Source organism: Gavia stellata, unplaced genomic scaffold (assembly GCF_030936135.1).
Source record: "Gavia stellata isolate bGavSte3 unplaced genomic scaffold, bGavSte3.hap2 HAP2_SCAFFOLD_42, whole genome shotgun sequence".
In the NCBI taxonomy this organism is placed as follows: domain Eukaryota; kingdom Metazoa; phylum Chordata; class Aves; order Gaviiformes; family Gaviidae; genus Gavia; species Gavia stellata.
In genome coordinates this window covers 662246-688479 of record NW_026776913.1, presented here as the reverse complement: position 1 = coordinate 688479, position 26234 = coordinate 662246, and the positions used below count along the sequence as shown (strand labels likewise).

The 26234-nt window shown below is 51.7% G+C and overlaps 2 protein-coding genes across 2 annotated transcripts; one reads left to right on the top strand and one right to left on the bottom strand.

Moving 5' to 3' along the window:
- Positions 1-8122: 8122 nt before the first annotated feature.
- Positions 8123-8518, bottom strand: LOC132321510 (olfactory receptor 14A16-like; the record flags this gene model as incomplete). The annotated part of the gene is made up of 1 exon (XM_059835005.1): positions 8123-8518. A coding segment is annotated over exon 1 (396 nt), but the record flags the coding sequence as incomplete, so codon positions are not given.
- A 13741-nt stretch (positions 8519-22259) lies between these two features.
- On the top strand, positions 22260-23210 carry LOC132321420 (olfactory receptor 14A16-like). The gene has a single exon (XM_059834917.1). It carries the CDS (start codon positions 22275-22277, stop codon positions 23208-23210), a length of 936 nt encoding a protein of 311 aa, XP_059690900.1. The 5' UTR covers positions 22260-22274.
- Positions 23211-26234: the final 3024 nt, after the last annotated feature.

Below are 26234 nucleotides of genomic sequence, written 5' to 3'. Positions count from 1 at the left end.
ATTTCTCTGAGAAAAGCCACTCCAATTTTCACAAAAACACCACCCCCCACCCCCACCCCCCCCGGAATGTATTTCCTTTCTCCAGTTTCTACTGGCTGAGTGTGCTGTGAGGAGCAGGAGCTCTGCCCTTCTGCTGCTGAGGAGTCAGCTTTGCTCTCCTGCAGTGGGTACATGGGAGCTGGATTGTGACAGCTCCAATGTTCACAGGGGATGTAAAATGTAATCCACCTTTCATGGAAAAATTCAATATCTGCACTCATGTCTCAGAGGAACGTGGGCTGTGGCAGAGAGGCTTGGTATGTCTTTTTAACAATTTTGTCTGTGTTTTCTCACAGAGCTGCAGTGTCCATCAGTCCCTTTCCCATCTGCCCTGTGCTTTCGCTTGTGCTGCCTTGGGGATGACTTCACACACAAATTAGTCTTTTAAAAAAAACCCTAAACCTGGACTCTGATGAGACCAGAGGAGTCCTGTTTCAAAGGACAACTCTGCAAACTCTTCTCCAGCCCAGCCCAGAGGTGGAGGTGTGATGGAGAGGGCAGGACACGACCCCTCCCAGAGAGAAGCAACTGACTCTGCGAGGAGAGTGCCGACCCCCAAGGAAAGGCTCCGCACTCCCGAGGATCCCACAGCAGAGCTGCGCCTTTCTGGGGGGCAGCTTGCAAGCCCTGCAGGACAGGCAAAGCAGAGACTCGGGGGTCCCTCCGATGGGAGGTTCTACAGAGAGAGTCAGCTCATTGCCCCGCAGACAGTGCCCAGCAGACATCTGCAGGGAAACACAGAAAGAGAGCTGCCTGAGCGCACCCTCCCCCTGTGCTTGTTTGCAGTGTCCTCCCAACCCCGTCCCTGTCTCTGCTGCCTGCAGCTGTCCCTGCCAGGAGCTGGTTCTCTGTCCCCTGTGTCTCCTCCCTGGCAGTGCTCACAGAGCCCATCCCACCCGCTGCCTGCTCAGCTCTGCCCTGCAGAGCCCTCCCTGCAGCAGGACACTGCCCAGGGGCATCTCTGGGTGTGCAGGCTCTGAGGGGAACATCAGACCAGCCCTGGCGAGGCTGGAAAAGTGACACTGATGCTGTCTGTGACCACGGCATGGTGATTTCCAATACTCCCCGCTTTATTCACCTCTAAGAGGAACAGACTTGGAATTTCAGTGCCTCCTCCTGAAATGAGAGATTAATTTCTATGTGCCATTGCCCACCCAGACAACCCAGAGGAGAAGAGTGAAAGACCAGGATCCTTCCCTTTCAGGCAGCCCCTGCCTTGCTGTGCTTCCTGAAAAGTCTCCTGGGAAGATCCTGCAGTGATGTGGAGCTGTGAGCAGCCCTGACCCACACAGCACCCTCTCAACAGCAGAAGCACCCTGCCATTGCACTGGTCTCTCCTTCCACCGCCAGCTTCTCCCCACAGCGCCGTGGGGAGCTCCCCGGGCAGGCTGAGTGCTGACCCTGGCAGGCGGCAGAGTCCCTGCCCCAGCACCCAGCCCCGGGGGTGCAGGGACCCTGCTCGGAAGGACAGCCCTGGGCACCCCTGGCTGCACACCCACCTTCACACCCTGCAGCCGTCCCTGGCAGAAGGCAGCCCTCATGCCCTGTCCCGCTGATGGTGCAGCAGGGAAGCCCTGCTCTGGGGCACCTCCTCCTCCTCTACACTGGAGAACCTGTGGCACTTCTTCCTGAAAGCTCTCAGAGTTTGTGGGATGTGCCATCATTAGGAGATCTGTCCGTGAACTGTACCTAAATTGCCCCACACCCAGAGACTTACCGTGTCAAGGGCCCTGAAGATTTCTCCTCCAGTGAGCTCGCCTCTGTCCTCCCACCCCAGACTGCCTTTAACCTCTCTCTGCCTTGATCCTCTCCCCTCGGTGCCTGCAGGCAGTGCCCTCAGCCCTGCTGCGCTCTGCAGAGGAGCTGCTCCTGGGCAGAGCTGTCTCTCCTCAGCGCTGCCCGCTTGCCATGAGCTCCCTCCATCCCAGGAGCCCGGCCCAGCTCAGCAGCAGAGGAGCAGCCCACGGCGGCACTTTCTCTGCCCCTCGGGGCTCCCCCCAGGGGTCCCTGGGGCTCCAGGGGAACCTGCTGTGAAACAGGCTGGAGCAATCACTGAGGTTCCCTCCCGCAGCTGGGGAGAGACACTTCTTTCCAGCACTGACATTTCTCCTATCAGGAAAAGAGTCAGCCATGAGAATCACGTTTTGTTTGTTTCATCATTAGACAGGACACCAGGAAGGTGACAGGCAGGGATCTAATTTCTGCAAGCTGGGGACACGTCTTCAGTTGACTGAATTCAGACATTTCATTCTGGGTTTGTAGTCCTAGGGATAGAAAGGTATCCAGAATTCTTTTGTCCAAGCCATCTCTCTCCTCTGAAGCAAAGCCTTTGCACACCCAGGCTCTTGGACACTTGATAACAGGTTCCCCTATGGCAAGTATGACCCTGCCTGATGCCACAGCTGTGGTGCTTCAGCCCAGATGTGCAGCAATGCCCTCAGCCAGGGCCACGGACAGGACAAACTGGAGCCGTTACTGTGGGAGACAGAGCTGTGACCTGATGGCAGAGCTCAGTCCAGCTGGTCTTCAAGGACAGCATCCTCCAAGCTCTGCAATAACCCAGACTGCAACTCAAAGGAAACTAGAAAGGGCACCATAATGAGTGTTTACTACTTCAGGAACAGTTGAAGAAGAAAACCAAGGTACTCTGTGGTCACTGCTGAGTTTCATAAGAGCAGGTGTAGACAGAGCTGAGATTCTCTCTTATCCTCTTTGCCTCAGTCTTCCCCAGCAAGGTCTCGCAGGCCTCTGTGACTCAGGGCAGGACCCTGAAGGAGATCAGCCAGTGGTGGATGGGGATCAAGTCAGGGGTCACCTGAGCAAACGCAACCCTTACCAGTCTATGGGACAAGTGGGGCGGCATCCCAGGGAGCTGAGAGGGCAAGCCAATCTCACAGGGATGACACACTCCATCATCTTTAGAGGGTGATGGAAACTAGGGGGACTCCCTGATGACTGGCAGCACCGAAACATGGCACGCACCTTTCAAAAATGCCCAACCGATGAGCAGTGAAACTCAAGGCTGTGCTCCAGAGTGTGTCCACTCACTCAGATCCCATTTCTGGGTGGCTGAAAAAGAAGGTGTCTGGTTTTACTCAGGGTAGTGTGTGTCTCGCCATCCTCTTTGCTTTCTGTGATGAAAGGACAGGATTGCTGGGCGTGGGGAGAGCAGTGGTTGTCTTTTAACCTGGAAGTCAGTGAAGTTTTCAGCATCATCTCCCACATTATTCTTGTGCCCAAGTTAGGATATGATGGCCTGCGTGGGTGAGTCAGTAGATGGCTAAAACAACAGTCGGATGGTGGAGCTCAGAGGGATGAGGTCAATGTGTGGTACTCTGCCTGGAGGCATCTAGCTAAAAGGGTCCTGCAAGAGTCTGTCGTGCTACCTGCTCTGTTTCATGTGTTTTTAATGACCTGCAGGAGATGAGAGAGTTCATTTTCATAGCATTTGTAGATGCAACTATATTGAGGAGAGCAGAAACTACACTGCAGTCCACAGCTGCCATCCCAAAGGACATAGACAGGCCAGAGGGATGGGCAAAAAGTAGAAACATAAAATCATAGAATCATTTAGGTTGGAAAAGACCTTTAAGACCACCGAGTCCCACTGTTAACCTGACACTACCATGTCCACCACTAAACCAAGTCCCTAAGCGCCACATCTACGCATCTTTGAAATACCCCAGGGATGGTGACTTAACCACTTCCCTGCACAGCCTGCTCCTACGCTTGATAACCCTTTTGGTGAAGAAATTTTTCCTAATATCCAATCTAAAGCTCCCCTGGCACAACTTGAGGCCGTTTCCTCTTGTCCTATCACTTGTTACCTGGGAAAAGAGACCAACACCCACCTCACTACAACCTCCTTTTAGGTAGTTGTAGAGAGCGATAAGGTCTCCCTGAGCCTCCTGTTCTCCAGTTCCCTTAGCCATTCCTCATAACACTTGTTCTCTGGACCCTTCATCAGCTTCATTGGTCTTTGTTGGACACGCTTCAGCACCTCAATGTCCTTCTTGTAGTGAGGGGCCCAAAACTGAACACAGCAGTTGAGGTGCAGACTCACCAGCACCGAGTACAGGGGGACAATCACCTCCGTACTCCTGCTGCCACACTATTTCTGATACAGGCCAGGATGCCGTTGGCCTTCTTGTCCTCCTGGGCACACTGCTGGCTCATCTTCAGCCAGCTGTCGATCAACACCCCCAGGTCCTTTTCTGCGGGTCATCTTTCCAGGCACTCGTCCCCAAGCCTGTAGCGTTGCATGGCGTTGTTGTGACCCAAGTGCAGGACCCGGCACTTGGCCTTGTTGAACCACATAGAGTTGGCCTCGGCCCATCCACCCAGCCTGTCCAGATCCCTCTGCAGAGCCTTCCGACCCTCAAGCAGATCAACACTCCCACACAACTTGGTGTCATCTGCAAACTTACTGAGGGAGCACTCGATCCCCTCATCCAGATCGTCCATAAATATATTCAACAAGACCAACCCCAAACCTGAGCCCTGGGGGACACCACTTGTGACCGGCTGCCAACATGACTGAACTCCATTCACCACAACCCTTTGGGGCCTGGCCATCCAAGCCATTCTTTTACCCAGCAAAGAGTACCCCCATCCAAGCCATGAGCAGCCAGTTTCTCCAGGCAAATGCTGTAGGAAACGGTGCCAAAGGCTTTACTTATGTCCAGGTAAACAATACCCACAGCCTTTCCCTCGTCCAATAAATGGGTTACCTTGTACTAGAAGGAGATACAGGTATCAGTAGCTGCAATGGTATCTCCATCTGCAGTGGCATCTGCACCTGTATGGGCACCTGCAATCATCTATGCATCTGTAATCCTCTCTGTATCTGCAATGGTGTCTCCATCTGCCATGTTACCTGCATCTGCAATGGTATCTCCATCTGCAATTAAATTTTCTCTGCATCTCCAAAGGTACCTTCCTCTGAAATGGTATCTCTATCAGCAATGCTACCTCCATCTGCAAGGGTATCTGCAACACTATCGCGCCTCCAATTTTGTGTACATCTGCTATGGCGTATGCTCAGAACCTGGAGTGGCATTTGCACCTCTAGTGGCATCTTCATCTGCAATCGCATCCGAAACGGTATGTGTTTCAGCAAGGGCATCTGCAGTGGTATCTGTGTCTGCCGTGGCATCTACAGTGTCATCTGCTTCTGCAAGGGAATCTGCAGTGGTATCTCTGATGGTATGGGTAGTGTTGTCTCTGCCTGTATTGGTATCGGTGTCTGTCATGGTGTCTAGATGGGTACTGGTATGTCTGATTGTACCTGCATCTGCGTCTCTTCTGGCATCTGTGCGTGTATCTTCAATTGTATTTGTAGCAGCACCCGTATGTTTAACCCTGCCTCTATCAGTCATGGCACCTCTATCGGTAATGGTATCACGAGCAGTAGCTGTAGTTGTAGGTGTAATGGAATGTGGGCTTGTGTCTGTGACTGTACTTGTATCTGCGATTGTACGTGTGATTGTATCTTGATCTGTAATTGTATCTGCAATTGTATGTGTAATGATTTGTGTGACTGGTCATGTAGCTCTACTTGTGCATGTTATGGTGTCTCCGACTCTAATTGTATCAGTAATTAGATCTATTTTATGCCTGTATCTGCAATTGAACGTGTGTATGTGTCTTTTAATTATAATGGTGGCTCTGTGTGCTGGTTTTGGCTGGGATAGAGTTAATTTTCTTTGTGGCAGCATGTATGGTGCTATGCTTTGGATTTGTAATGACAACAGCTTTGATAACACACCGATGGTTTAGTTATTGCTGAACAGCGCTTACTGTCATGAAAATTCGAGACTGGCCAGTGCCGACCGAGCAGAGAGGCTAGGACGCAAAGTAAGGAATTAGAAGGGTAAATCTTTGTTCATGCGCATGAGGAGTCCCAGCCAAATTGGGGCACCCCGAACGAGGTTTTACATGGGCTTCCCATACCCTTCAAGCTCTCGGGGAATTTTTATGGTACCCCGTGAGGTAAATTAAACAGACTTTTGTGCTTAAATATGACAGAAATATTTAATGACCAATGCATCGGTCAGAGTCCTACCGCAACAAGCGTTTCTACAAGGAGTCTGCAAATACGCGTCACAAGCAGATTCCTTACCTACACTTGCACCAGCCCAGCTCTGCAGCCCAAAGTTTGCCCCTGAGCTTGGGCCCCTGAGCGCTCCCACTCCAGGATGGCTACAAGACAATGCGGACGCTGTTGCTGATCTCATCACCCAGGGAAACTTCACTCCCTTACAGGAAGTCCTTCTGTTTCTGGCATCCCTGCTTCCAGCCAGTTTAACCCCTTCTGCAGCTGGGCCTCCTTGCCCTCCCTGCCAGATCATTCCTGGGTCACAAATGACCCCTGCTGAGCAATCGTAAATTGAATTTCCCCTCCATATGCAAGGGGCCAGCTGCATGGGGGTAGGGGGCTGCTCAGTGCTGGTCTGTCCAAACCCTGTGCCTGATCTCCATGCTCTGTCCACTGTCTTATTAAACTCTGCTCCGGCTATTTGCTGGGTGAGAGTGCTCACTATTGCCTGTGTGTTTGGGGCGAATGCATGTACACGCTTTGCTGGTGAAATCCAGGGGCTGGCTGCAGCAGGAGGACACCAGGGTGTGGAGAGAGGCAGGGCTGGAGCTGCCAAGTGGATAACGGCCCCGGGTCTGGGCAGGGCACTTGGGCAGACCCAAGCGCAGGCCCACACTGGAGGGACCGTGAGGACCGTTCCCGTGGGTAAGCGCTGCAGGATCTGCACAGACCACTTGTCACCTGCACACCAGACCAGCTTGAGAAGGGAGCGGGATGGGGCCGGTTGTGATACTCATGCCTGTGTGTGTTCTGCCGGTGCTGTGGGGGCTGCAAAGGTGCTGTTCCCTGCTGGAGTTGGTCAGGTGTGTCCATCTGTATTTCCTCGCCGAGACCGGCATTTAGCAATTTCTTTTGAGTGATTCCCCGTTGGGTGACCTCTCACTTTGGGAGGATCCAGTCACTGCCCACCCCAGGAATGTGCTGCCCCTGCAGAACCCCCAGGCTCTCCAGGTAGCTGTAGATTCCCCTCCTGGAGGACGTCTTCTGCACAGTCGTATGTGGGACAGCCCTGGGTGTGTAACTCAGTGCTCATTTACCATCTCCACGGCCACCATACACCAAAGGGTGAGTCCAAGATCCAGCCCCAGGTCTCTAACAGCTGTGACAATGTGACAACGAGAGTTTCTCTCTCAATTCCAAGGAGAGAAAGGCCCTTTTGAGGTGAAATTCCTTGGGCCTGTTGCTGCCATCAGCTTTGGAAGAAGAGCCCAAACTTCAGTCAGCACACTGGGGAGATCCCATTTGATTTCAGAAATGCTATGAGAGTGTAGCTCTGTCCCAGTGAAAGACAGACTTTTATTTCAGAGCCAGGGAAGACAGAGCAGGCTCATTCCTCAGTAGAAGTAAGGAGAATCTCAACATTTATGTAGAAACACAGTAAAGGCTAATAACAACAAAGATAATGAAAACAAAAAGGACAAAAGAGCAAACAAAGGACAGTCCAGCAATGGGATACATGGGAAACATCCCTAAAATCACTTTCTTCATGGCATCCTTGAGGTCCCGGTTCCTCATGCTGTAGATGAGGGGGTTCAAGGCTGGGGTCACCACCGAGTACAGCATTGCCATCACTGAATCCAGAGCTGCAGAGGAGATGGAGGGGGGCTTGAGGTAGGCAAACGTGCCAGTACAGATAAACAGGGAGACCACAGCCAGGTGAGGGAGGCACGTGGAAAAGGCTTTGTGCCGTCCCTGCTCAGAGGGGATCCTCAACACGGCCCTCAAGATCTGCACATAGGACAGCAAGATGAATATAAAACAACCCCAGAATAGAAAAGCACTAAAACTAAGAGGCCCAGCTACCCTGAGGTAGGAGTCTGAGCAGGAGAGCTTGAGGACTGGGGGAATTTCACAGAAGAACTGGTCCAAGGCATTGCTTTCGCAAAGTGGTAGTGAAAATGTATTGGTAGTGTGAAGAAGAGAATTGAGAAACCCACTGCCCCAGGCAGCTGTTGCTATTTTGGCACAAGCTCTGCTGCCCAGGAGGGTCCCATAGTGCAGGGGTTTGCAGATGGCAATGTAGCGGTCGAAGGCCATGACAGTGAGAAGAAAAAATTCTGCTGACATCAAAAATAAAACAAAAAAGACTTGGGCAGCACATCCTGCATAGGAGATGGCCCTGGTGTCCCAGAGGGAATTGGCCATGGCTTTGGGGAGAGTGGTGGAGACGAAGCCCAGGTCGATGAAGGAAAGGTTGAGGAGGAAGAAGTACATGGGGCTGTGGAGGTGGTGGTCGCAGGCTATGGCAGTGATGATGAGGCCATTGGCCAGGAGGGCAGCCAGGTAGATGCCCAGGAAGAGGCAGAAGTGCAAGAGCTGCAGCTCCCGTGTGTCTGCGAATGCCAGGAGGAGGAACTGGGTGATGGAGCTGCTGTTGGACATTTGCTTTCTGTGGGCATTGGGACCTGTCCAAGGTGAAAAAGACAATGACAATTGAGGACAGACTTCTGTGAGGAAAATAACATGCCATTTGTCATAGAAATCCCCATCCCTGTGATGAATGAGGAACAAGCCAGCGCATTCCCCAGCCCTGTCAATTGAATGGCATGGTGCCTGACAGTTTAAAACAGAGCTTGGGCACCTACTTCCCATGAAGACACTTCCAGGGAAGGACACACAGAGTCAGTGCCAGAACAGAAGCTGACCTGTACCCCCATCCATACCCCAGAGAGCAAGAGCATCACGGAAGGGTGGGGAAACAGGGAAGAAAACTGCAATGCTTCAAAAAAATGAGGTGAGGTCAGAAAGGCAGAGGGGCATGCTATGAAGCCTTCTCCTTACCCAGCTGTGCTCACCACCTCTCAGATGGTGTCACTGTAGGGCAGGTGGTTTTAGTCTCTTTTTTGTGTACTGCATCCCAAGACACATCCACCTGGAAGGCAAGCTGCCCAGGGGATGACTCATAACGGGGACCCCATGGCCATGAAGGCAGAGGCTCTGCTGGGTAGGAGAGGAGACCAGGGGGTTGCTCTGGGGAAGGTATCTGCACTCCAGGGCATGGCAGGGAGGTGCCCGAATAGCCCCTGCCATGGCATTTCTGGTAGCAGCTCCTTCTCATTCCCTGCCCTTGTCTCTGCTGGAGATGTCCCTGCTGGAAGCTAATTCCCTGTCCCCATGTCTCTCTCCTACCATCTCTCAAAGACCCCATCCCACTCACCGTGTGCTCAGCTCTGCCCTGCAGACACCTCCTGGCACCAGGGTACTGCCCAGGGGCACCTCTGTCTGTGCCGGAGCTAAGGAGCAGATCAGACAAGAGCTAATGAGAAGTGGGGTCTCAGGGCCTTCCCCAGAACATAGAAATAAATTCCCATCTCCCACTGCCCTCCCAGACAACCAAGAGGAGAAAATGCAAAACACCGGCAGCTTCCCTTTCAGGTAACCGCCACATAGACCTTCCTTTTGAAAAGTGCCCTTGGAAATGTCCTGGGGGGTATGTGGAGCTGTGAGCAGCCCTGACCCAGGCAGCACCCTCTCAACAGCAGAAGGACCCTGCCCTGCCCTGAAGGGCCACCCACAGTGCCGTGGGGAGCTCCCCAGGAAAGGCTGAGTGCTGACCCTGGCAGGCGGCAGAGTCCCTGCCCCAGCACCCAGCCCCGGGGGTGCAGGGACCCTGCTCGGAAGAACAGCCCTGGGCACCCCTGGCTGCACACCCACCTTCACACCCTGCAGCCGTCCCTGGCAGAAGGCAGCCCTCATGCCCTGTCCCTCTCATGGTGCAGCAGGGAAGCCCTGCTCTGGGGCACCTCCTCCTCCTCTACACCAGAGAACCTGTAGCACTTCTTCCTCAAAGGTCTCATCGTTTGTGGGATGTGCCATCATTAGGAGATCTGGCCGTGAACTGTACCTAAATTGCCCCACACCCAGAGACTTACCGTGTCAAGGGCTGTGAAGATTTCTCCTCCAGTGAGCTCGCCTCTGTCCTCCCACCCCAGACTGCCTTTAACCTCTCTCTGCCTTGATCCTCTCCCCTCGGTGCCTGCAGGCAGTGCCCTCAGCCCTGCTGCGCTCTGCAGAGGAGCTGCTCCTGGGCAGAGCTGTCTCTCCTCAGCGCTGCCCGCTTGCCATGAGCTCCCTCCATCCCAGGAGCCCGGCCCAGCTCAGCAGCAGAGGAGCAGCCCAAGGCGGCACTTTCTCTGCCCCTCGGGGCTCCCCCCAGGGGTCCCTGGGGCTCCAGGGGAACCTGCTGTGAAACAGGCTGGAGCAATCACTGAGGTTCCCTCCCGCAGCTGGGGAGAGACACTTCTTTCCAGCACTGACATTTCCCTGCTGAGAGACAGACTCACGCCTAAATATCAACTTTTCTTGGCCCATCTTTAGACAGGACAGCCAGACAGGGACAGGCAGGGATCTCCTTTACCCCTGCTGAGGGAAGGGATGCAGCTGAGCCCGACAAGGCATCTCATCCTGGGTTTGGAGTGCTGGGGCTGGAAGGGCACTCAGCTCCCTCCCATGCACACCACAGACCCACAGCAGGTGGGATTCCTCCTGCCCCCCTTCAGGTGGACACACAATAGGCACCTGCATGTGAGCTCCTGCTCTCAGCTCCCATGGTAATTAATGGAGCTGGAGGCCAGGAGTGAGCTGTTCAGATGCAGTTGTCTGGTGACATCTGAGGTGCCAGAGGTGGTCAAAGATGTGTGCCGGTAATAGAGACAGATTGAAGGTACGTGCAGGCTGATGTAGAGACAGGCCAACATCTGGGGCATCTTCTTGGAGGCTCTTGGGAATTTCCTTTGGCCAACTGAAAGGACAGCTGCTGCCCAAATTAAGGGCAACTGAACCTGTCCCTACTCGTTATGTTCAGCTCAGCCTATAGAGCTATTCATAGGATGGAATGGAGTCTTATGCCACAGGGAGAGCTCCGTCTCTTTCTTCCTCTCCTCCAGGTGTTGGGTTTACTAGACCTTCACTGAGTGTATTGGCAGCTGTCTCGTGTTCATCCCCACATTGTGGTACAGAATTCAAGGCAGCTGCTCAATGTAATGTTGAAATCCAGGCCCACAGAGCTACATGAGATGCCAGGGCTGGCAAGAAAATCAGAGGACCAACAGGAAAGCAATTCCCATTCAGGGTGGGTGCGTGACAGACATCCCAGTCGGCATCACAGAGAATGAGATTTGGTGCCTGTGTGCCATTGCTGTTGCCATCACTTCAGAGGCATTGGTCGTCAGATGTTATGAGAGAGACAGCGTCTGTCCCTTCTCTACCCAATAGCTGCAGGCATTGCGTGAACACAAAGCACATCACACAGGGATCTTTATTCACTCCCTTGATGATACAGTCCAGGAATAGAACAATCCTTTTCTCACTGTGCCTGCACACATCTTGTCTTCAAAGACTGCATCCTCCAACCACAGCAATGGTCCGTACGAAAACTCAATTGAAACCCCCCCAAAAATTCAATGACACCAAGATGACCTGTTTTTACTTCGGGAAGAGTTAAGGAAGCGACAGAGAGACTGTGGAACCACTTCTAAGTTTAGTAAGAGTAGGTGTAGGCAGATCTGAGATGCTCTTTGTCCCCTTTGCCTCAGTTTCCACCAGCAAGGTCTCCCAGGCCTTTGTGCTTTGAGGCAGGGCTCTGGAGGAGAACAACCAGCTGTGAATGGGGATGAAGCCAGGGGTTACCTGAGCAAACTGCACACCTACCAGTCCATTGGACCGTAGGGGCTGCATCCAAGTGTGCTGGGAGAGTTCTTCACCAGTAGATCCTGGTCCATGATGATCCCAGTAAGGAAGGTACTCAGACTCTGTGAGGTATCATTTAAAATGCAGTTAGGTCGAGGATTAGAAGGAGAGAATCGTAAAGATAATCTTTTATCCAGTTAGGTGGTGGGTTGCCTAGGTTCTGTATCATCGAATGGGACTCCCAGGCATGCGAAGCATGCCATGCAGACCCTGTCCAGAGAAAAAAGTCTCCCATTTTGGTCAAAAACTCTTACCGTATTCGCTTACGAGGAAACGAGACTATGCCTCTTCCCCACGTTCAGTCAGAAATAATGTTCTCATGAGAACTTCCTGCTGCATTGTCAGACAGAGACAAGGCCATGCAGGTGCCATGATGGTCAGTACCGAGTGGGAGCTGCCCGCAGGCTGCACTGTGACAAGGAGCTGCTGAGGTTGTCCTGTGCCCAAGGGATCTCTGCAGTACAGTACAGGTGCGGAGGCCACGCTGTACACGCAGCACAGCGCAGCACAGCACTAACTGTTTGATGCACAATGGTCTTCTGGTGAGGATCAGTGATCAGGTTTCCCTCTGAGAAGTCTGCGCTCCACCCCGGTGCCCCGGCTGAGGTGCTGCAGCCCAAAGGTGCATGGCCAGGAGGAGCTGGAGCACAGGCAGGAGGAGCTGAAGCCCCAGGACGTGTCACTCTACTGTGATGGTTTGGGATTAAATGAGAAGTGGTGGCACAGCTTGCTGAGCTGGGGTGCTGCAGTGCAGGGATACAGGCTCTGATGGAGAAGGTGACAGGGAGGACAAGAATTGGGGGGAAGCACCCTGTGTGAAGGAGCAGCTAGGATATATGGAGCTCCTCTATGAGATGGGCAACAGGTTGGGCCAGCTTCTGTGAGTGAGGATGAGAAGAGAAGTCAGTAAGGGTGACATGGTCTTGGCACTCATAACCTACTTGGTCAGGGAGAGGAAACAGCAATAGTCCTCTCTCAGCAAGCCGAGGAAGTCTCCAGGTTAAGGAGCAGGTTCCTGTGGGGGACTGTAAGTGCCCTGGCATTCCCTGGCCAGGCAAAGCGACAGGATGCCGGCAGCCTGGAGGCTCCTGGGACAAGTTCCTAACAGAGCTGCCAGGTAGGGACAACAAGGGGGATGCTCACCTGGAGGCGGTACTGGCAAACAAGGAAATAGTGGGGTCCCAGGTGTCAAAGGAAGGCCAGCAGCAGAGCACAGGCTGGTGGACTCCAGAGACAAAGACTTTGATATACAGGGGGGACTGATCCAGGTGGTGCCGTGGGAAGCAGCTCTGAAGGGGGAAGGAGCTCAGGAAATGTGATAGGCCTTGCAGGACAGCCTCTTCCGAGCACAAGAAGGATCTCTCTGAATACCTATGGAAAAGAAACATTCATCTGTTGGCCAGCATTGCTATGACAGCCAACTGCATCCTGGCTTATATCAGAAACAGTGTGGCTGGCAGGACTAGGGAAGTGATTGTCCCCCTGTAGAGAGGTGGGTGCTGGTCTCTTCTCCCAAGTGACAAGTGATAGGACGAGAGGAAACAGCCACAAGTTGTGCCAGGGGAAGGTTAGACTGGATATTAGGAATAGTTTCTTCACCAAAAGGGCTCTTAGACAGTGGAACAGGCTGCCCAAGGACGTAGTGGAGTCACCATCACTGGAGCTTTTTAAAAGACGCGTGGATGAGGCGCTTAGTGGTGGACTTAACAGGGTTAGGTTTACAGTTGGACTTGATGATCTTAAAGGTCGTTTCCAACCTAAACCATTCTATGAATCAATGATTCTATGATCCTTGTACAGAGTCCGCACATGAGTGCCACGAATCGATGCCACCATTACAGAGAAGGAGACAAGGCATTTGACCAGGTTGTTGAACCCTGGAATCGGTATGCCATGCCTCCTGAGGTTCCCTCAAGCAACTAAGCTTTTTTCCAGAGAAGTGTGAGTCCTCTTTAGGTGTCCTGCCTGTCTCCCGCCCCATGCTGTGCTTTAGGCTGTGAAGAGAATCAAAACCAACTTTATGACTCAGTTAGCTTCATTTTACATGCTGAAATGCAGGGCAGATGAAGGGAGCTCTGAGCTTCCACGGTCTCAGTCGCCCAGTTAGGGCTTCAGAGAATGGAAATGCAGGTAATCCTCTTGTGCCAGTGTACACCACATCAAAATTCTGCCTTCCTTTGTACCTTTTCGCTAACCTGGGATCTGCCCTTTGGCGGCCTTTGGTTAAAAAAGAAACTATTCTTCTCTTCCACCTCCCCCTCCTCAAAAAAGCAGAGAAAAAACATATGGAGCATGGATTACTTAAGGGCAATACTGTATCTTTAAATGATAAGAGAGAGCAAAGATAGTACAACAAATGGCAAAACATCCTTGAGAGCTTCCTTATTTTTACTTGTCTCCAAAGCTCAGCCTGCTTAGATCTTGGAAGGACTACCTCAAATCTCTGCAACCCAAATCCCTCCAACCTTCTCTTAGCCAAGGTCCTTTAGCCCAGGACACTTCTGCCTGTCACTTCAGCACACTGTCCAATCTCTCTTTTTCAGCTGGGTGACGTCAAGGTACTCCATTACAACACCTTCCCTACAAATGTCTTCTCTCCATGCTGATCCCACTTGGATCATGCCATGTTATGTACGGCTCCATCCTCCTCTTGCAGAGCTCCATTGGATGGGCAGTTTTCCATTTCTTTCATGCCCGTTCACCTTCACAACATTTTCTCTTGCATGCATACCACATATCGTCTGAAGAAGCACATTTACCACCTACAGCTTCATTCATTTCCAGATGCAGGCTGAGATATTTCTCCTCTTGGAGCAGACATTGTGCAAAAATGCTCCATATATGGAAACCCACTTCAATGCTGCATATTCATTTGGGCTAAAAAAAAGGTAATAAAAATATCCCGAGCTAGTTTCTCAAAGACACATTTTCAAAGTGGCAAAGCAGTTTCAATATGTAAATGCTGAGAGCCAAGTTACAAAGAGAGAGGGAAAAATAGGTGAAGACTCACAAGTTTGTCCAGACTCACAAATTCTCTGTCAGTCAAGAGCAAGTCCCACAGCCTGGGGGATGTTTTCATTACTTGATTCTCTGGGAAGTTTTGTTTCTTGGGCCTCTTGGCTCGAGCCTGTGGCATTGACATTTCCAGGAAGAGGAAAAGTTCTGGTTCAGGTATCAAACTTTTGCCCATCCTGCCTGGAGATCCAGGACAGTTGTGTCACACAACACCCAGTGTCATAGTGAAGACGGAGGCAGTGTGAATTGTAGCAGTTTGGACTCCAATGGAAACTCAACGCCTGAGCTGTCAGGACCACATTCCTGCAGTTCGACAGAAGTTCCCTGACACGGCTGTGAGTTCCGACCTAGTTGGCAGAGTTTTTCACAGCCCTCACTGAGAAGGGCAGGGTGTCAAGGAGAGGAGAACTCATTTCCGTTTCCCAAATCCCAGGGCAGTGCCCAAACCATCCTTCCCTTGCCCTCCGGCACCCCATTGCTTGAGATGCTAATCTGCTGGGGCTTCTCTCAGAAAACCTTCAATAATCCTTCAGATGCTTGTGTGATTTCCCTAAGAGTATCAGTATCGAAAAAGAAGAAACAAAAGAAAACAAAACCCGCAACATTAATCTGCCTTAATATAATTATCTGCAGCATAGCAGTTTGCATCTCTGATGACCACTCTGGGCAATGCCAGTTAAATCAGTATTTGCACTGTTGGCCATTATACCTCATCCTCAAGGACAAATCTACAGCAGTTCAGAGAAAGGTGCCCTTGAAAAGTCATCTTTTGTGTCCCCCAGGAGGCACGAGTGCTGCTGATTCCCCACTCCAGAGTGGGGTAGAGGCTGGATCCCCTTCTCAGGACAGACTCCTTGCCAGGAAGCCACAGGCATGGGGGGAGCTCACCTGGTTCTTACTGGCACTTCACTCGCATCCCTTTTGGTGTATATCCTCCTTCTCTGTGTCTAATCTCCCCACACACAGGAATGACAGAAAAACAAACATTTCATAAAAACTTGTCATAAAGTCCTTGTTAGAGACAAGAAGTCCCCCCATGAAATCTGGAGGGAGCCCGGAAGATTGCCTTAAGCACCAAGAAGAGCCAAGAAGCTCAAGGCCTCTTCTGAAGTGCAGCAAATTCTTGCAGCCAAGACCTGAGCCTGGAAGTGGGAAGGAATTTCTGTCTGTGGGTGGAGGAGGAACACGTGTGTTGTGGGAGTATGTCAGGGGGGAAGGCCCTTGCGCAAATCAGAGATGATGGAGACATTCCCACCTTGTGCGCTTGCCTCAGCCTAGGAAATGGGGAGAGCCTGCTGCTGGGGGTGTCTGTGCTCAGTCATGCCCCATGAGCTGACCTTGCTCTCTTTTGCAAGAAAGAAGAAAACAGGAGGACTGGGTTTGCAGTATCTAAGTCAGACAGTGGGAAACAAATAAGTAATTACATTGGTGGAGGGGAGTCGGAATAAGAGAAGGAAAGAAGGGGGAAGTAATGATCTCTGTGTTAAAAAATGGGGAAACTGAGACCCAACTTGTGCATCTTTCCTCTGCGCAAGGATCTACTTTATTTTTTTTTCAGAGGGGCTGACCCTATCAGAGTAGCTTTCACAGTTGTCCTCTGCTAGGAAGCCCAGAGAACAAAGGGATGGGATTCCCCTAGTTGGATTTAGACATGTCCAGTGGAAGGGCTTGATCCAGCTGCCCACTTCTCCCTGCCAATAGGGAGATGCCCTGAGGAATCCCAGACATGCAGGAATGCCACGCCTCAGCCTGGCTGGGTGACAGAAGAGAAAACAGCATGCTTAGAGTCAGTTTCCTCCCACTCCTGGGCAGGTGTGGCATTTCAACAGCTCCCACTTGCAGGATCACAACTGGCTTTACTTTAAAGAAGGAAGAAAGCCAGGCAAGTTTTTTACACTCTTCAAGACCAGACCTATATTTCTTTATGACACAAATTCCCTTCTCCCGCTTCTCATTCCACAACCAGTCCCAAGATTCTGCACTTCTAAAGATATACCTGGTACACAAAAGAGGCACTTACGAGTGGTCCCCACCTGATCAAATGAGATCCACCACCTGTTTATTCCTGGTGGATCACAACTAGTGTGAGCTGTCGAGGTAGGCCACAGTTTTTCTGAGTGCATTTCCAAGAGCCCCCTCGACCTCCCTGTTCCGCAGGCTGCAGAGGAGTGGATTGACCAGGGGCGTGAGGATGGTGTAGAAAAAGGAGAGGACTTTATGGAGCTGCCTCAGGGAGGCTGTCCTGGGTGTCATATAGACAAGGACGAGGGTGCCATAGAAAACAGTCACCACGATGAGGTGAGAGGAGCGGGTGGAGAAGGCCTTCTGCCTCCCCATGATGGTTGGGATCCTCAGGACTGCAGCTCTGATGCAGATGTAGGATACCAGTGTGAGTCCAAATGGGAAGGCTCCACACACATGGGTGTGTCCCAGTGGGTGGCTCCCCAATTTGGCACAAGTCCCTGATGATTCCCTGTCTCAAACTTCATATCTTTATCGTGACTTGGAGATGGCCGAGGCAGTCACCTAGACAGCCCAGAGAGCTCCTGGAATGGAGGAGCCCTTTTACTCAGTGATTCACCCCACCTACACTGGGGTGCGTTGTTCCTGAAGGTGCTTCCATGGGGAGGGTGCCTCAGATTCACTGCTCGCTGTAAATCACATCCCATGTATGTGAGAGACATGGGCTGAGAGACAACTGTGAGAGAGCTGAGGGATTGAGATGGATCCCTAAGATACGAGCAAGATGGAGAAAGAGACAGCGAGAGATTAAGAGAGTTGAGAACATAAGGGACATGTCTTGGCACCCTGGCCCCATACACTCTGCCCCAACCTCTGCCTGTCCACTGAGGTGTGTGAGTGCCCATTAGCTTATGCCCCACAGCTCTGACTGCACTGACCACCACGCTGCCTGTATCTGGGTTCAGCAGTGTCAAGGACACACAAAGGGTATCTAAGGAAAGAGGAGCTGGAATGAGAAGACAGGCAGGACAGGGCTGTACCAAGACACGTGGTCTCACTTCATAGCTGCCACTGTGCCAAGAGCCACTGGCACTAAATGGCAACACTGTGACAGGGATTAGAGAAGAGGAGAGGTTTCCTTTTAATTTTGGAGAGACTTTAAGGCACAGTTGTAACCCTCATGTCTTCAAAGGATGGCCCTGCTGAGCAAGAGTCCCTCCCTTGTGCAAATGACCACACGTTGCCCGGTATGTGGCTCAGGGCACTTGGCATTACCTATGGGAAAACTAAGCTGCCAAGTGTATGGTATGTACTGTTCTCCTGAAGACCACTGTAGGAGGAGATGATATCACCTTCTAGAGTGCTGATCCTTCCCCGCTATCAAAGGAGGCCAGAGAATGAACTCATCTTTTTAGACATTAAAGTTATAAAAGTCTATGTCTGAACAAGCTAATTCCACTGAATGTGCTGGATTAGCTGAAGTATTGGCTCTGGGAGCATTGTGTCAAGGACTGGACATTTATTTCACCAAACATGAGTGATCTGGAGACAGGTGCACTGTTACTCCAAACTACATTCCTGACCAATATTCTAGATTCTGGACCAAATTAGAAGAGAGGTCATTCTCAACAGTTCAACTGGACTGAATTTCAGGCATGTTTTTGTTCTGACCAGGACGTTAACGGAGATGTATTTTCCACTTGGTGGAAAAATTAAGCTGTTATTGTTCTCTTCATTATGTTCCACCTATGTCCTGTCATTTCCTAAAGACTAAGAGGTTCAGCAAAGATCTGTCACCAAAATAATCAGGAAACCAGATTTAGAAGGAAGGCGCAGTTGCATGAGAACCGGACGAGGGTGAAGCTTGTTGAGAATTGGGTGTGCCATGGAGGGATGAAGTCCTCTGCTTGTTGCTCTCTGTCTTGGTTTGCACGCTTAGAAAATGCCACTGTGGTATTCACCAGGGTTTGTAAAGTGCTTGTAGGTCATTTGAAAGGCATTGCTATGCAGGGTCATCTTATGATGACGTGTTGCAGAAGAGAGTCTGGTGTGATATTCGATTAAGGAGATCTTACACTGCTAAGAAAGAGAGGTCTCATTTCTGCAGATGCATCATAATCATGTGTTTGCCCTCCCCACCCCTCTCCCCTTTCAAAATCCACTTACAACACCTCTCCTCAGGTGGAAAAGCAGTTTCTGAAGATTATCCCACTTCTTTTGAAACCTGCCTTGAGAGCATCTTTCATCAGCTGGTTCCTGAGGCTGAAAACAAAGGGACTCATCAAAGGAGTTGGCACTGTGTTGAGAAGGGCCACTGCCTTGTTTCAGGAAATGTGGTGACTTGAAGGCTGGACATATGTGAAGATGCAGCCCAGAAGGGAGTAGAAGTAGCACTGAGTTAAGCAGCCTGGGCAGGATATGGCTTTGCTGGCCATGCACAAGTTTCCTACGGCTTTGGGTATGATGGATATGGTGATGAAAAACTCCAAACAGGAGAGGTTACAGAGGGAAAAGTACGTGGGACTGTGGAGGTCTCCTTCAGCAAGAATGAGGGAATGATCAGCAGGTTTGTCCCTAAGATCACCAGGTACGAAGCCAGGAGAGCGATTGCCATGAGGGACTCCTGATGGTGGAGGGAGGGGAAGCCCAAGAGAAGGAACTCTGTGACAGTTGTATGGTTCAACATTTCTGCATCCGAGCTGCAGTGGTGGGGCGCGGGGGGAGAATAACCCCATACATCAGGACAGGCTGGGACGTGAGCAGCTGAGGAGAAGGGCCTGGGCACTACGAGGGATGCACTACAACCAGTAGCGTATGGTCCCTATGAACAAGGGCAGCTGCACGTGGGGCTGTGTTAGGAGGAGTGTGGGCCACCCAGACAACTTGAGAGATCATCCCCCTTGACTCAGCACTGGTGTGGCTCCACACACATGGGTATGTCCCAGAGGGTGGCTCCCCAGTTTGGAGAAGTCAGGAGGAACTAGAGACTGTCGAGTGCAGGTCTGCCAAGATGGGGTATGGGACCGGGTGCATATGATCTGTGTGGGGCGGCTGAGGGACCTGGGCAGCACTGACCCAGTGGCAGAGAGGCTCAGAGCAGTATAGGAGTAGCCTGAGACTGCTGGAAAGGTGGTTTCAGAGATGATGAATCTTTTCTTCGTAGTGGGAAACAGCATGAGAAAGAACTTATAGCACAAAGTGCAGCTGGAGAGCTCCAGACTGGACACGAGGAAAGAGAAATGTCACTCGAAGGGCAGTGCTGTGGTGTAAGAAGTCACCCAGAGGGAGACTGGAACAACCCAAGGCTTTGTGTTGCAAGGGACAATGAGGAAGGATGGAGAGATATCAGTAAAGGAAGATGCTCAGGTGAGAGCCAGGTGGGGTAGCAGGGTGGATGTCTACAGCCTGCAGAGAAAGAGGTGCAGGTGTAGGAGACCGTAGGACAGCCAATGGTGGAGATGAGAGAGGGATGGAGAAAGTCAGAAAAGCCCCCAAGAGAGATCAGCTCTTTCCCTTCTCGGCTGTGGCTGTTGTCTCTGCCACTGACACCCATGAGGAAGCACCTTGTCCTTACAGCACTCGGGGCTCATTGCCTCCCCTTCCCCACCTGGGAGCCTGGGAGGTATCCTACCGTAGTCCTGCCCTGGGCATTGCCCATCCCCACATCACACCGCCCCAGGAAGAGCCCTGAGCAATGTGTGAGGGACCGGATCTCACTTCCCAGGGGCTGGGGGTCAGAGCTTGGCCCTTTGCCTTTAGGTAACACATCCAGGGTTACTCAGAATCTCTTCCTTCACATTGCCTTTGCCTACCTGTCATCACTGCCCGGAGTTTTCTGCTCTAAGCAGCCCCTGGGGAGGCTTTGTCAGCAATGTCCCTCCGTGGGACCCATTAACACTGCAAGAAACAGTGGAGATTGCATCAGACACTGACTTCTTGAGAGGTTTCTTCAACTTCCTCTCCCTGTCTGAGGTTCATGGACTCGGCACCAAACCCACCCGAGGGGTCATTAAAACACCTTGAGATGGTCCTCTGCTGCTGAGCTGTGCCGGGCTCCTGGGACAGAGGGAGCTCAGGGCAAGCGGGCAGCACTACCGAGAGACAGCTCTGCCCAGGAGCAGCTCCTCTGCAGAGCGCAGCAGGGCTGAGGGCACTGCCTGCAGGCACCGAGGGGAGAGGAGTGAGGCAGCGAAGGGTTTAAGTCAGTCAGGAGGAGGAGTATGCTGAGAGCGCAAAGTAGGAGAAATCTTCACAGCCCTTGACATGGTAAGTCTCTGGCTGCAGGGCAATGCAGCTGGAGTTTGTGGAGGGCTCTCATAAACGTGGCATAGTCCCCAGGAATCTCACTCCTGTGTAGAGGAGGTGGCAGGGCATGACGGCTGCCTTCTCCCAGGGATGAGGAGTGAGGCATTGAAGGGTTTAAAGGCAGTCTGGGGTGGGAGGACAGAGGCGAGCTCACTGGAGGAGAAATCTTCACAGCCCTTGACACGGTAAGTCTCTGGCTGCAGGGCAATTTAGGTATAGTTCACGGACAGATCTCCTAATGGTGGCACATCCCACAAACTATGAGACCTTTCAGGAAGAACTGCCACAGGTGCTCCAGTGTAGAGGAGGAGGAGGTGCTCCAGAGCAGGGCTTCCCTGCTGCACCATCAGCGGGACAGGGCATGAGGGCTGCCTTCTGCCAGGGACGGCTGCAGGGTGTGAAGGTGGGTGTGCAGCCAGGGGTGCCCAGGGCTGTCCTTCCGAGCAGGGTCCCTGCACCCCCGGGGCTGGGTGCTGGGGCAGGGACTCTGCCGCCTGCCAGGGTCAGCACTCAGCCTGCCCGGGGAGCTCCCCACGGCGCTGTGGGGAGAAGCTGGGGGTGGAAGGAGAGACCAGTGCAATGGCAGGGTGCTTCTGCTGTTGAGAGGGTGCTGTGTGGGTCAGGGCTGCCCTCAGCTCCAGATCACTCTGAGGACATTTGCAGAGGGTTGTTCACCTCCTCAGCAGCTGGACCTCCAGCGTAGGACCAGTGCATGTGTCCTACAGTCGATACACAACAAATATGCTAAAAACAAGTGCCCTGCAGTGTTGCTATCTGTGAGGTGGAGAGCACGGCTGGGTAAGGGGAAGGCTTCACTTCATACCCATCAGCCTTTCTCTCCTTGCTTCAGTTTTTCAGACCACAGACATATTATGTATTTCCACACCTGCCTGTGGTGCTCTCAATCTCAGGAGTTGGTGTGGAGGGTGAAGGTCAGCTTCTGTTTTGACTTCAAGTCTGGGGACACAGCGCCAGGTGTGTCTTCATGGCAGGTAGATGCCTCAGTTTTTTTTTAAACTGTGAGGCACCATGTCGCTCAGTTGGTGGGGTTGGGGAGTGAGCTGACTCACTCATCGTTCAGCTGAGGGAGGGGGAAGTCAGAGAAGTCCTTCTCAACTTGTCACTGCCTTTTTCTCCTTGCACAGTTCCCCATGCCCGGAGGAAGAAAATGTCCAACAGCAGCTCCATCACCCAGTTCCTCCTCCTCCTGGCATTCGCAGATACGCGGGAGCTGCAGCTCTTGCACTTCTGCCTCTTCCTGGGCATCTACCTGGCTGCCCTCCTGGGTAATGGCCTCATCATCACTGCCATAGCCTGCGACCACCACCTCCACAGCCCCATGTACTTCTTCCTCCTCAACCTTTCTTTCATCGACCTGGGCTCCATCTCCACCACTCTCCCCAAAGCCATGGCCAATTCCCTCTGGCACACCAGGGCCATTTCCTACTCAGGATGTGCTGCCCAGGTATTTCTGTTTCTCTTTCTCAGTGCAGCAGAGTTTTCTCTTCTCACCATCATGGCCTACGACCGCTACATTGCCATCTGCAAACCCCTGCACTACGGGACCCTCCTGGGCAGCAGAGCTTGTGTCCACATGGCAGCAGCTGCCTGGGGCAGTGGGTTGCTCAATGCTGTGCTGCACACAGCCAATACATTTTCACTACCACTCTGCCAAGGTAATGCCTTGGACCAGTTCTTCTGTGAAATCCCACAGATCCTCAAGCTCTCCTGCTCAGACGCCTACCTCAGGGTAGTTGGGCTTCTTGTGGTTAGTGCTTGTTTTAGTTTTGGGTGTTTTGTTTTCATTGTGCTGTCCTATGTGCAGATCTTGAGGGCCGTGCTGAGGATCCCCTCTGAGCAGGGACGGCACAAAGCCTTTTCCACGTGCCTCCCTCACGTGGCTGTGGTGTCCCTGTTCCTCAGCACCATCATGTTTTCCTACCTGAAGCCCCCCTCCATCTCCTCCCCATCCCTGGACCTTGTGGTGGCAATTCTGTACTCAGTGGTGCCTCCAGCAGTGAACCCCCTCATCTACAGCATGAGGAACCAGGAGCTCAAGGATGCCATCAAGAAATGGTTTTCACGGACACTTTTCAACAGCTGAGACCTGCCATCTCCTTCACACATGATTCCCAGTGCATCCTGTAATGTGTTAGAGCTTTGTTTATTCACTCTGTTGCTGGTTTTGTTGTTGTTATTTCTCCCTGTCATTTTCCTGCATGACTGTTTGAATTTGTCCCACTACACCTGAGGCAGGAACGTGCTCTCTCTCATCTGGCCACCTCAGAAAAATTTGTGTAACTCTGGCTCATATCTGACTCTCTCACACTAGCTCTGTAGTAAAATGGGGTCTCCCCTGAACGCTTCCTGCATGGTTGGCTCTTCTTCCAAAGCTGCTATCAAGCAGAACAAGAGTCCAAAAGGGCCCATTGATCCACGGATATGGGAGCAAAAACCTCCTTGTCACATTATGACCTCTTAGAGACCAAGGGATGGATTTTGAACTGATCTCTGGGTGTGTCTAGTGACAGTGGGGATGGTGAGTGTCACTGAGGGACATACCCAGGGCTGAGCCATCAGGGTGAGCATCTCCTGCCTCGAGCAGGAGAGATGGACAAGACAATGGTCAAGTCTCTTCCAACCTGAGTTATTCTGTCATGCAGTGAGTCTTTTCCTTGGAGATAGAAAAGGCAGAGGAAGGAGAAAAGACAGAGAGGCAGAAGTAGAGATGAAATGTGCCAGTATAAAGACAGAAGTTCTTCTGAGCAATGCTTCTCCAATTGAAGAAATGATAAGAAAATTTATTTTGGTGAGGGGCTGCATAAAACCACTCACAGAAAGCGAGGGAGTGTAATCAGCTTGCCCGTACCTGCCCTTGCTGCTATTAATAAAAAACTATGAAGAAAATCATGAAACTTCATGAAAAGCCAGCCATGCTGGAAAGGAAGATTTTTCCAGGTATTACATCGAGTTCTTTTCTGCAGAGGTTTCCAGTTTTCTCCTGAAAATCTACTGGATTCAGTTACCCACACAGAGGTGGTCGCTGTCCTTTGGAGCTGAAGCACCCACGTGGGAAATGAATCCCATGACATCTGGGAGCCCTTCTGGAGCCTGAGCTGGTAGGCAGGCAGAGTACCTCGGGGTGGTGGAAGACATCGCCTGCCTTCAGCGCCTCTGGGCAGCGCTGTGACGAGGCCTCTCCAGCACAGCAGCACGCTGTGTCCCCTTGGGTGCTGGCTGTGAGGTCAGGTCTGAGCAGCCAGCGGTGGGAATACAGATACTCTGAGGTCTCGAAAGCCATTGCAATGCTGCCCCCAACAAGATGACAGATTTGGGGAGGTCAGGGGGAGCTGGGACAAGATTTGGAGGAGGGCAGAGAGGTTTGGCCAAGAGAGATGAAAGGTTTTGAAGAGGAAAGATGCGTTAGGGTAATTTTGATGCCACCGTGATACTGACTGAGAAAACATTCATGTGAGGCCTTTACCCTCTTTCTAAGCAGTAACCTGAAGCCCTAACCCTACCCTGATATGGCACCCTTCACCCTGACAGGAACCCACTGCTCTAATCCCTAACCTCAAACCTTACCTCTAAACCAAAGCCCCAAACCAGAAACTCCTCCTCCTACCCTGTTTCTCACTCCAATTCCCAGCCTGTATCCCTGCCATTAAATGCTAGCCTTGACCCTCACCCTCCCCACAGCCCTACACAAACCCTAATCCACAAAGCGAGCCCCTCCCCTGGCACTAACTGGACACCCTCAGCCCTGAGCCACACGTGAGGGACCAGCTCTGCCTGCCCAGGGCCTGGGGCTCAGGGTTTGGCCTTTCTGCTTCATCTAACAATCCAAGGGCTTTCTCAGCATTACAGCCACCTGCACAGTGCCTTTGCCTCCCTGCAATCACAGCCTCCAGTTATCGGCTCTAATGAGTCCCTGGGGAGGCTCTGTCAGTAATGGCCCTCAGTGGGACCCAGTAATGCTTCAAGGTTCTTTAGCTTTTGCTTCTGCCTTTGACTTCTTGAGAGGCTTGATCACTCTCATCATCAGAGATTCATGGACTACAGGCCCAAATACACCGTGGGGCTCATTAAAACACAGAAAGCCCTACGGAGCTATTTCCCTGCATGACACTTTCTTCAAGTCTTCAAGACTTGTGCAGCTAATTGGAATCATTTCATAGTGCAGTTAAAGAGGAAGATTTCAAAGTGCCCCTAATAAAAAATACATTTTTTAAAATGTTATATGTTATTCCTTTCATTTTAAAGAAGAGGTGACAGCAGCATTCTCCAGTTGATATTGACCCAGAGTGTTGGGGAGGAAAAGCAGTCCCTTGAGGCCTGACACTGCATGGACACCCTTGCTCCTCACCTCCCCAACCCCACCATTTCTGTCCTTGGCCACCTGGGACTTGCCTCACTTTGCCTTCGATCAGACTTCTCGGGACTCTGGGAGCTGAATGTTACAGCGCCATTGCACCACCTCCCACCTGCTTTCCTTAGAGAACTGCCTGCACACCGGCACAGAGGGAATGTTCCTCTTTGCAAGCAAAGAGAAGGAAAGCATGGAAAAGTTTCATAAACATTAAAACGCACTCCTCAGCCACACGTAAAGTACAAGCTAGGTCTCATGAGGCTGACTTTCTACAAGGGATAATCTCATGAGAAATGCTTTAGATAGGGAGATACAAAAAAGTAAATATCAACGTAATTAAAGAGTTGGCTCTTAAAGAGAGACAATAAGACTACTGAAGGACAGGCCGGCTTTTAGTCCCTGAAGCTCAAAGCAGCAGCATAGGTGAGAGGTACCAGAACGAACAAAGAGAAAGGGAAGGAGAAAACTGGAGAATAATGGAAAGGGCCTTTGCCCAGGCAGTCTGCATCTGAAACGACGACTTTAGAAATGGTCTTTGTATCAGGGCAGGGGAATGTCTATGAAAGATCAGAGAAATGAAATACAGCGTAGGACAGGCAGAAGAGTGGTCCTGAAGTTACAGGGGAAGGTCAGCATTTCCTTGGAATATGTCTTTTGAAAGGTCATGGGATTGGTAGAGATCTCTTGTGAGTGAGGACAAAGCAATGGTGCACCCCTCTTGGAAAGAACGCCAAAAGTGCAGCCCAGGGAACCCCAGGC